This window comes from Pinus tabuliformis, chromosome 1_2, assembly GCF_031772625.1.
Source record: "Pinus tabuliformis cultivar Carrire ecotype Pingquan chromosome 1_2, CPIR1, whole genome shotgun sequence".
In the NCBI taxonomy this organism is placed as follows: Eukaryota; Viridiplantae; Streptophyta; class Pinopsida; order Pinales; family Pinaceae; genus Pinus; species Pinus tabuliformis.
In genome coordinates, this window is record NC_142298.1 from 1,120,692,058 (window position 1) to 1,120,703,960 (window position 11,903).

The 11,903-nt window shown below is 28.7% G+C and overlaps 1 protein-coding gene across 1 annotated transcript; it reads left to right on the forward strand.

The window, feature by feature from the left end:
- The first annotated feature begins 349 nt into the window (after positions 1-349).
- Positions 350-1,981, forward strand: LOC149210070 (cysteine-rich repeat secretory protein 38-like). The gene is made up of 2 exons (XM_089398855.1): positions 350-1,079; positions 1,902-1,981. Exons 1-2 carry the CDS (start codon positions 350-352, stop codon positions 1,979-1,981), a joined length of 810 nt encoding a protein of 269 aa, XP_089254981.1.
- Positions 1,982-11,903: the final 9,922 nt, after the last annotated feature.

Genomic DNA, 11,903 nt, shown 5'->3' on the forward strand with positions numbered 1-11,903 from the left:
TCCACTGTCAAAATAAAAAATATCGAGTAGCAATCAAGATTTTAGTATTTCTATGCAATGTGAACCTGGCTCATTTCAGTGGCAGCAACTTGATGGATGGTCAATGATAAGTATAGTTCTAGGTATCTTATGCTGTACGCTTCAACAATATTTGTTTTAGGCTTGTACCCCCTTCAAGCAATCCCTCAAAATTGACTTTGTCATCAGGCTTATTACCTTGAAGAGTTTATATATTCTGATTTTGCACAACTTCTATGCATGCTCTCCACTGCTGGGTTGCCAATCAGCTGTATGTATTAGGCATTGCCATCTTGCAAATCTGAGCATACTCCAGAGGCAAGCTATTACTATGTCGTACTCTATTTCTTGTAATTATCTATGGATGTTACTATTTGCACTGTCAATAACACAGTGCAGGCCATTTTCTCCTCATTCCCTTCGCAGTCAGATCCATAATAGCCTCGGCCAATTCGACAGCAATTTGAATCATCTTTTGGCTGATCTTGCTGCTAACACGCCAGAGACAGGTTACAATGCTTCTTCGTATGGCCAATTTCCCAACGAAGTTGCTGGCCTCATCCAGTGCAGGGGAGACGCATCACAAGCAGAATGTCATGATTGTTGTCAGAGTATCATCAAAGATCAAACCGCAACCAGTAATGGCCTTGAATGGTATACGTGGTATGATATGTGCGAGTTGGTCTACCTGAACCTAAGCAGCCCCCTCTCACCCGATGATGATTATGACTTAAAATCTAGTTGTAATGGATCTGTAAAGATAAAGGATCCAAAGGGTCTTCAAACTTTACTGTACAACCTATCTGATGAAGCATCTATCTCTGAAAAAAAATTCGCAAAAGGTTCGGCTGTTGATTCTACAGGTCAGAAAATTTATGGTCTCGTTCAGTGCTTCATAGAGTTATCTGCATCCAACTGTTCCTACTGTCTGTCTCAAGCTTTCTTACAACTTGACGCATTGCATCTGGGATTTGGAACTCATATTTATATGGGAACCTGCTATTTCATAATATCCAATGAGCCAACATACTCAAATAGCACTTGTACAGGAGGACTTACAGGTATGTTAACTTGGAAGTAATATTTTTAACTTTTTGTTTTAAATTCTTTAGTTATTTTCATTCAACAAATATTAAGCTCTCCAGGCTGCTAGTTAATCAATGAGTCAATCTCACAGTTTTTTCATCTTGTCAGTTAGAGAACATTATTCTATTCTTATTTAATAGGTTTATTGTTTTTCACACTGATTTTTCATTTTGTTTATTAGATTTTTCATATTGTTTATTAGATGAGAATATCACTGTTTTTTCATCTGGTCAATTAAATGAGAGTATCATTTTATTTTTATCCCATGGATAATATGGAAAGCCAATTCCATGTAGTTAATTAATTATGGATTCGCTGTTTTTTTTTATCTCGTCAATTAGATGAGAATATCACTTTTATTTATTTATTTGCTCAATTAAATGAGAGTATTATTTTATTCTCCTCTAATAGATAAAATAAAAAGGGAAAGGAGTGAGCTCATGATTAATTTATTACATGGTGCTTAATATTTACTCTTAAATTTATTTAATTGGAGCGAAACTTAAGTTAATTCTAAAAATATTCTAGAAACCAACAAAATTGATCTTAAAAAATTGAATTTACTCCCATCTATCAAATTCCATTATATTTTGGAAATCAACCATCAACAAAAGAATCTGATTTATTCTTGACTCAGACCAACAGAGTTGAAGTGAAAAAAATTCACTCCACTCGATCCCTATCCATAAGATTATTGGTCCAATGATGGAAATAAATGAAATGGATAACTTATTTATACAGTGCCATTTATTTTAACTGCTCAGAGGATTAATGCTGTCAATGGATTTGTTTGGCAGGGAGTCATTCCAGAAAATTGCTCCCAGATTTAGGGATTCTGGGGAGCGTACTTGTGGCTATGGCGTCAATTTTGCTATGAAAATGATTGTGAACACAATCACATTCCATAGTCAATAAGAGGTTGTCCGATTCTTTCTACCAACCAAATAAAAAAGACCATGAACTATGGACTTTTATGTGCCCAGGTGGTTTCTTCAGTGCGTCCCTCAATATCTGCCCTTCTTAGTATTTTCACGTTTCATAGGTTTAGCCCTGGATGTCCATTATAATAAGTATCTGCAATTACTGCGACCCTTCGCCCGCACAACTCAATGAATGATTGAGAGAGGGACGTTCCAGGTTGGAACATTGCCTCACTTCTTTGTCTGGATCTATATATTTTACAGGTTCACAGTTCCTCACGATGTTGATGTTGATGTTGGTGTTGATTTTGATTTCCAATGCTTAAATTGGAAATATTGTTTTCAAAGTTGGTGCCCATGGATTTTTGTATGATTGATATCGTCGATTTAGTATATCTATTTTTTTAATGTGGTTCAGAAATCTTACTTCCATGTTATAAGTTAATACGATCTATCTTGATTTCCAATGTTTAAATTGGAGATATTGTTTTTAAAGTTGTGCATGGATTTTTGTATTCTTGATAGAAGTTTATGTAGTGTATTTTATTTTTTTTCATGTGGTTTAGAAATCTTGTTTCTATGTTATAAGTTAATAGGATTTTATTGGTAACTATTATTTAGTGTATAAAATTTAATTGGTAGGGTGATATTTTAATTAATTTATTATTATTATTATTGATGATGATTATTTAGTATATTTTAATTTTGTGATTTTTTTCAAAATTTTACTTTCATATCATAAAAGTTAAGTTATTATTATTATTTAGAAGTTTATTGAGTGTATTTTTTTTTGTTGGTTCAGAAATATATTTTCATGGTATAAGTTAATAGGATCTAAATAGTAAAGTGTTATTTTAATTAAAAATTATTTTTTCCTTATTATTGATTACTATTATTTAGTGTATCTTAATAAAATCGAATTAGTAAGGTGATATTTTAATTATAATTTATTTTTTCTATTATTGATGAGGATTATTTAGTGTATTTTAATTTTGTGATTTGTTTCAGAATTTTAGTTCTACGTTAGAAGTTAAGTTGTTATTTTTATTATTTTAAATAGGGTTGCAATAATTATTATATTTTAGTTATTAATATGCACAATAATATTTAGGTTTAAATTGATTCTGATTTATCATAATATATGTTTATTTAAAAATAATTTATTGATAATTTATCATAGAATATTTTTATTTTTATATAGTTATAAATTTAAATTATTAATATTCTTATTAGGAAACAATGACTTTTTAATAAATTAAAAGCAATCTTAAATTTTAATTTAAAATCAAGATTAAAAAGTAATTTCACCTTAATAATAATATACATTTTATTTATATAAAAAATTTAATAATATAAAATTAATAATTTTGTTGAGATTAATTTTTCTAAAATTTAAATAAAATTAAAATTAAAAAACAATTTCACTTTAAATAATAATATATATTTAATTTATATAAAAAAATCTAATAATATAAACTAATAATTTTGCTTAGATTAATTTTTCTAAAATTTAAATAATACTAAAATTGAAAAAATTAATATATATAAAATTTATTAAGAATGAATTAAGCTTTGAGCTTCTCCTTACCAATAATATATAATTATTATTTTCTAAAATATATCTCTCTTTCTTTCTTAAAATGTTAATACTTTTTTATATATTTAATTTAATATTTTATATACTTAATTTGTGTATTTATTAATCTATACAAATTGTGTAGCTGAGCCTTATCACTCCGAAAAGCAGCCATTCTTATTTCATAAAAATGCTCTTACTTTTTTAGACAATAGATTTAATATTTTATATATTTAATTTAATAAATATTTTATATACTTAGTTTAATATTTTGTATATTTATTAGTCAGTAAAAATTGTACAAATTGTGTGGTGAGCCTTATCACTCCCAAAAAAAGCCATGGAAGCCATTGTTATCAAAAGATCACAAAGGGATTTGAGCAATGGTTACGGTAATCTATTTTGCACGAAGATGTGAATTATTTTTATCGCTTATAATGTTAATAAATTAGTAATAGCTTAGGTGAAAAAAAAAGTATGTTGTTAGAAGGTAAAAAGGTAAAGATTTTTTTTGGTTGAGTAAATTAAAGATGTGGTGATTATACTAAAGGAAATTTAGAAATTTTCACTTTGTTACATATGGGCAGAGTAAACTAAAAATGTGGTGATCATATTAAAGAAATTTAGAAATTTCTACTTTGTCACAATGTAGTAAGATTTGGTGTGTATTACATATAAGATGGATTTAGCCTAATATTTCATGACCAAATTAATTTTGAATGAACTAGCATAATATGTCATGGCCAAACTAATTTTGAATGTGAAACTTTGTGTTATGACAAAGTAACTTACTACATCCAAAAAAATATTTGGTGTAAGGTGTTTATTCTATCTTGATCACGTAAAATAACTTATGTCTTTCATGTAGCTTTTTAAAGAAACCTTTGGCTTATCGACATCACACTAAAATGAGCTTTGGTTTCATGTGTATCACACCTCATTTAGGGTTTGGTGTGAGATGTTGATTTAATAAGATTTTTCATATATGTGACCTATGAGACTTTGTGTTATGTGCCTTTATGTATTTGAAGTGTTGGTGTGGTATGACATACATGAAAGCACAACTTATTTAGTTGTGACATTCCGCATGGTTGCAAAATTTGTCTGATAGTGACATATCACACTATGTAGAAGTTCCATTTTGTGTGGAATATCACATCACATAAAACTTTTCTTTTGTGTGACATTATGACATATCGAAATGCCTTAAACTTTCATTTCTCATGGAATATCACATCATGTCAAAATATTTTTTCATGCAACACATTACACCATTCCAACCTTTCCAATCTTTCCTTCATCACACAAAAGGAAAGGTTTCTAAAAGAAATCTCTTGCAATATATTGAATGTAAAATTTAGATAGCCATGACATATCACATCACTCCAAATTTTCTTTTGTGGTGACTAATTGCATCATGTCATAGTTTATTTCCATGAGGGACATCACACGTTCTAAAAATGTCCATCATTGTGACATAGTGTGTATTGCATCTAAAACACCTTTGGTCATGGAAATCACTTCGCCCTAAAATTTCCTTTTCCATAACGTATCACATTACATATAATATTCTTTATGTGTGAGACATTGAACTCTCTTACATTGTGATGCAATGCACATAAAACTTAAAACGTTGTTGGCCAAGACATATTAATTACTCCATACTATGTCTTACTCCAAGCTTTCCTTTTGTCACAACATATTGCATCATGCAAACATTTCATTTTGTGTGATACATCAAAATTTGAAGAAATTTCCTTGTGACGTATCACATCACTTCAAACTTTTCATTGTTGTGACAAGTCACATTGCATGGAAGTTTCTTTTGGTGCAATGTATCACAATTTTACAAACTTCCTTCAGTGTGACATATTGCATACCCAAACTAAATGCTTTTATCTATGATAGAATACATCATGCCAACATTTCATTTTTCATAACGTATTTCTTTGAGGAAGATTTTGATTTTGTGTGACAAATTGCAATTTACCAAACTTTCCTTCATCACGAGGAATTGGAAATTTCTAAAATGGTATTGTGTAAAGTAGTTTTAATAATGAGATGAAACTAGAATGTTGTAAACTAAAATAATATCCACTTCTTCATCCAAAAACCACCAAAATGCATGAATTTTTTGGACAACCATAGGCAATGCATTTGCCAAACTTAAAAAAATTTCAAGAATGAACACTATAAATATTGATGATCCAACAAGTTGAGTGAGTATACTTCTTCACGATGGCTTCAAAATATTATAGTGTAAAGGATCTCTTGATTTCAATATATTTCATTTTCATGATTATAAAAAAGAGGTTCCTGGCATGGCTTTTGGATTTTGTGTATTTCATTGCATCTACTAATTGCTCATTTAGTGGTATTTGATTATCACATCTCCTATCCATAATTGTTCATCTCCACTTTATCATATGCCATCATAGAATTTTTTTTGGTTGGTTAAACATGTTTACATGTATCAAAGATTAACTATTGTTAAATAAAAGTGCATATGGTTGAGTAAGATGGTTTAAATTAGTTGAGTAGAGAGATTAATGGTTAACCACGATTGATTGTAGGTTGACTTTGCTTAATATTGATTACTCATCCTTGACTATGGATGGAAACAATAGACTATGGTTGATGATTGTTGTATATATTAGAACATTTTGATAGGGTTGATGATGGTTGATGATGGTTGATGATGATTGATAATAGTTGATTTTAGTTTACTCATTTATTTATGTTCAAGTATGGTTGGTTATAGATTAAGCATAATTAACTTTATTGGACTATAGTTGATTATAATAAATTATAGTTGATAGTATTTGAATATTGTAAAACATATTTGAGTGTGTCAAAGATTAAGCATTTTTAACTAAAAGTGATTATGGTTGATTATGATGATTGAATTTGGTTAAGTAAAGATTATAATAGTTAATTAGGGTTGATCTTTAGTTGAATTTAGTTAGCTTTGGTGAAAAATGGTTGATGGAGGATATATTTATAAGGTGAAAAGGTGAAAAAGTTTTATTTTTAAAATTGGTTGAGTAAACTAAGAACATGGTGGTGGTATGAAGGAAAGTTTAGGAATTTCCCTTTTGATAGTATGAAGTGTTGTTTGAGAAAGTGTGTTTTGTTACATAGATAAGCCACAATACAATATGTCACTAAAGAACTTATTTTAGTGTGAAATGTTGTGTCACGATCAAAATAGCTTTAAGTGTGATATGTTGTGTAAATGTTTTTAAAAAATATGAGGTGTTAAATCTTTTTCTTATGTTGACCACCTAAAATAAATCATGTCTTTCATGTTGTACTATTAAGGAACTTTTGGACTATGCACATCATATTAAAAATTCCATTTGTTTCATTTATATCACACCTCTTTTAGACTTGGGTGTGACATGTTGATCGAATAATATTTTTTTTCTATGTGTAACATGAAACATTGCATTATATGCATTTATGTATCCAAATTTTCTGTGTGACATCTCATATAGGGAACTACATTTTCTATGATCATGACATTTTTCATGGCTATAGCCTTCATCTAGTAGCAATATATCACATTACATAAAATTTTAATTTTGTGTGACATGTCATGCACTACGAAATTTTTTCTTTCATGTGGCATCATGACATATGAAATTGATAAAGTCTTTCCTTTCTCATGACATATTGCATCGTCTTTTCTTTCCCCACGTGACACATCAAATATTATCAAACTTTCCTTCATCACAAAAAGAGAAAATTTATAAAAATCCTTGGAATATAAAATAAAATCAATGATGTCACTGTACTTGTATATACATATTAAAACTACTTGAAAGAAGAAAAAAGGAAGAATGCACAGGTTCACTGTTCTTGTATGTGATGGGTTTACAACCATTTAATGTTGATTCTCACATCAACAATTTTTCATATCCCCTATATCAAATGCTATCATAATAATGTTGTGGTTGGTTAAACATGTATTAGTGTGTTAAATATTAATTATTTTTAACTAAAAGTGGCTGTGTTTAAGCATGATGGTTGAATTTGGTTAAGTAGAGATCATAATGGTTAAATATTATTGATTGTGGGTTGGCTTTGGTTTGGTAAATGATGGTTGACTATGATTGACCAAGTTTTCTTATGGTTGAAAACTGTTGACCATCATAGAACATGTTGATAGGGTTGATGACAGTTGACTATTATTGACATTAAAGTGTTTGCTACAGTTATTACTAGTTAATTTGGTTGATTGTTGATTGAGTATGGTTATCCTTGGTTAATTTTTGCTGATTATAACTAATTATGATTGATATCATTTGACTATGTATTTGAGTGTGTCAAAGAGTAATTATTGTTAACTAAAAGTGACCATGGTTGGGTATGATGGTTGATTTACTCAAGTAAGTATCATAATGGTTAACTATGAATGGTTTTAGGTTGAATTTGATTAAATTTAATGAACAATGGTTGAATATGGTTAACTATAGTAGACCATGATTATAGGGTTCATCACGATTCCTCATGAATATTTATTTTTAGATATGGCATGAGGAAAGGACAAATGATTTTGATTTACATTGAAAGGTATTGTTGGGATCTTTCATTGACTAATAATGGAAAATTGTATGATGGGATGATAAAAATATGACTGCATTTGAAGGGCTCAACATAAATCGGTTTATTTGTTTCTCATCTTTCCTTTGTATTCAAACTATGCTTCAGGTATTTGTAGCTCTCTACATTGTGCCAAAATACCCCCTTACTCTATAGAAGAAATGCCACTCTTGAATCTTCTAAATACTTCCACACGTTCCATCACTCTCTCATCACAGGGATGTCAACTAAGTTTCTAATGAAATTTATATTGGAAAAATGTTTGGCAAAAATCTTACAAGTTCTTTTTGATGAGATGCTCGTTGACCAAGTGTTTGATGGAATGCATAATATTAATAAATCAACTAGGAAATTCGTGATATGAGAGGATTTTATTAGTTTTCAAATTATGGTTATATATATCATATGCAAAACCTTAATCTTATGGGTGAATTTTGTAGTTACGTGATAGATATAAAGTACAAATTATAGATTTTCTTAGTGACAATGAATTCTTTTTCAAGATAAATAACTAGATGACAACTCCTTGCTATATAAAACTATAACATTTAGAAATATTAATATATAATGCTGGTTTAGCTCTTATGTGGAGGAATGATGGCCAGTGGAGTGCCTTCATCCCCATAACTCATATATTTCAAAAACATGTTCAGATACAATTCCTCTCCTTCAAATACTTCAAATTCTCTTGTATTTAGTGTATAATAGGAGAAATTGAATGTGGTGCCAAGTTTGGAGGTCTCATATCAAGAGGTTACAAACCTCTTCTTGTTTTATAAATCATGTTTAGAACTTTGTAGATTTAGTGTTGTCTATCCTCCCACATCAGTATGTATACTAGTGCATATCTTTGATCTACATGAAGCACCATGAAGTATATTTATGTTTCAAGAGTGGGTCATTTTGTTATCTCATTGTTCCCCGATTTTGATCGACTATAATGCTATGTCTGTTTTCAAGATGCTGATTTAGGCTTGCTTTCCAAATTTTCCTCTATATTTTTTACATTTATTAGTTTTTGAAAGTATCAAAAATAACTTGAAACATTACATAAAACCTTAAATTAATAAATTATATTGAGTCTTTATATATATATTAATGACTATATGTTGACATTCATAAGAACAAAATTTTACTAGACAAAATGATCCTAAATAAATAAAGTTTTAAATAAGCTCATGCTCTTAATTATGAGAATACAACCTTTTAGTAAAATGATCCTAAATAAATAAAGTTTTAAATAAGCTCATGTTCTTAATTATGAGAATACAACCTTTTAGTATCATAGTTGCGAAAACCTTTCAGTATCATAGTTGCCAATACACAAACCATCTTGAGTTTATTGTCTCCAAACATATACTCATTGCAAACATATACTTGTTACAAAAGGAAAAGATAAATAGACAAATACCAAAATCAAAATATTAACGATCTTTCCAAAAAAATATTTTTATATGATATATATCATCCACTTAATAAAAAAAAAAAATAATATCTATCTAAATGTGTAGATGTGTAGATTGAGAAATCATATATTCTCTTGGATGATAACGAGGAACATAGAGGTAATGGTGAATGAACTAACTTTATTGATCTAAAAACACCTCTTTTAAAATGGAATTAGTACTTCATTTCTATTTTAAAAACCACCTCTTTTAAAATGGAATCAGTACTTAATTTGTATTTTAAAAAGCAGAATTTAGAATTACATATAGTCATCGTGGAATTTTTTTTTGAGAGTGTAGGTGGAATTTAAAAAGAATAATCCGAAAATAAAGTAGATGATTTTTTTTCTTAAATGAAATATTGATTAAATTTGTATTAATAACTCTCTAAGTGCAGTATATACATGGAAAAAACAATTTTCATTTAATGTATAAATAAAAATGCACGGAAAATCAAAGTGAAATAATATATCAAAAAAATTATTTTTTGGGAGAAATATTTCTTAAATTTAATAAAAACGATGTGATGGAATTTTGACTAAACTTTGTATTTTAAGATTTCAACCCATTTTGATATAAAAGAATGAATAAATCAATAATTTTTTTTTATCTCAGTAGAAAAGATAATCCTACCAAATTTTCATTATTAAAAATATAATTTCCAGTAATAAAGAATTCTATCTCCATAGAAAAAAGATAATCTTACCAAATTTTCATTATTAAAAATATAATTTTCCAGTAATAAATAGATAACCGTTGCTCTTGCGACATACGTTTGTGACAAATTTTTACTATATCATTATATAAAGCTTTTAACATTTTAAAAGTATTAAAATTTAGAAAAATAAATTTATGGAGATGAAACTATTTCCCACTTTCCACAAAAATGGTCTAACTATCCCCACTGTTCAAAGAAAGCTCCTCTAGTCAGTCAGAGATAGCCGTTGCTCTCGTGGCTACAAGTTGACACCCTTTATATTTTGCAATAATTATTTTTTAAAAAAATATGGAAATTTTGTTCATATTTTAAAAAATTTGAGAAATTTTTGTAAATTAAATAAAAATTATCTAATTCTATAATTTTAATTTTAAACATTTTAAAATTTTTTGATAGTGCTAATCTATTTCCACCCTTACAAATCTGATTCAAACAAGACCTCTACAAACTTTTCGAAATTTGTTTACCCGACCACATTCCGATCACTTTACAGGACAATTCGTCCACCTCCTAAGAAAATTCCACTCAAAGAAGTTGTCTAGTAATTGAGAGCTAGCCGCTGTTCCTGCGGCGAGAAGTTGACACCCCTCTATATTTTGTTGTATGTAGTCTTCCAATACTAATACGGAACGGTTCCTGTCAGTACGCTTGGTTGTGTTGGACATATCAAACTCCTCGCATCCAGACTCCAAACTATCCTGGTTGAAAGATAAGAACGAGTTGCAGGTTATTATTATTGTTCTCATAAAAATGGCACTGCGAGGTATGTACGTTGCGCAAAGCAATTTGCTTTCAAATCTAATTCCAGATTTTCTTTATAAGGAGTTATAAACCATATAACATTCACAGGGGAGTTGATAAAAGGGCGAGAGAATCTCAAAATTGCATGCAGTAGACTACGAGAATACATTTGAGTACGAAAATGAATACATAAGGACCTAGTTAACGCCGAGGCCAAGGATACCGACAATTTTAGAACTATAATTAAATAAATAAATTTTAAAATAGTTATAAGTAGAGCTTCCGCGTAAATCATATATAGAAAGACTTTTGTCTACTTGTTTCGAACTAATTAGTGTGGTTCATCGTCACCTTGTTGTCCTGACGATGAACCACACTAGTTGGTTCAAAACACTTCGACAAAGATCTTTCTATATGTGATTTACGCCAAAACTCTACTTATAAACTATTATGAATCACAAAAATCTCAATTCAACAAATTTTAAAATAATAATAATAATAATTTATATTTGTATTTGTATGTGATTTTTATTTATTTATATTAATTATTTCAACATCAATCACATAATTTATATTTGTATGTGATCTTTATTTATTTATTTATATGGGTTATTTCAACATCAATCACATACATATATATATATTATGTGACACACCAGTTTTATATTCTTTTCCTTTTAAGTTTAGTTGTATTTTCTTTAAAATTAATAATATTGTTGGTATTTTTATTTTATTAAAATATTTTAGTTTGGTGAATCTATATATGTATCATATTTTTTAATTAAATAAAAATG

Bases quoted from the DNA above. Each gene is read 5' to 3' on its own strand.
- LOC149210070 (XM_089398855.1), top strand. From the start codon at position 350: ATGTCGTACTCTATTTCTTGTAATTATCTATGGATGTTACTATTTGCA. The intron at 1,080-1,901 runs GTATGTTAACTT...TTTGTTTGGCAG, and splicing joins TTGTACAGGAGGACTTACAG to GGAGTCATTCCAGAAAATTG.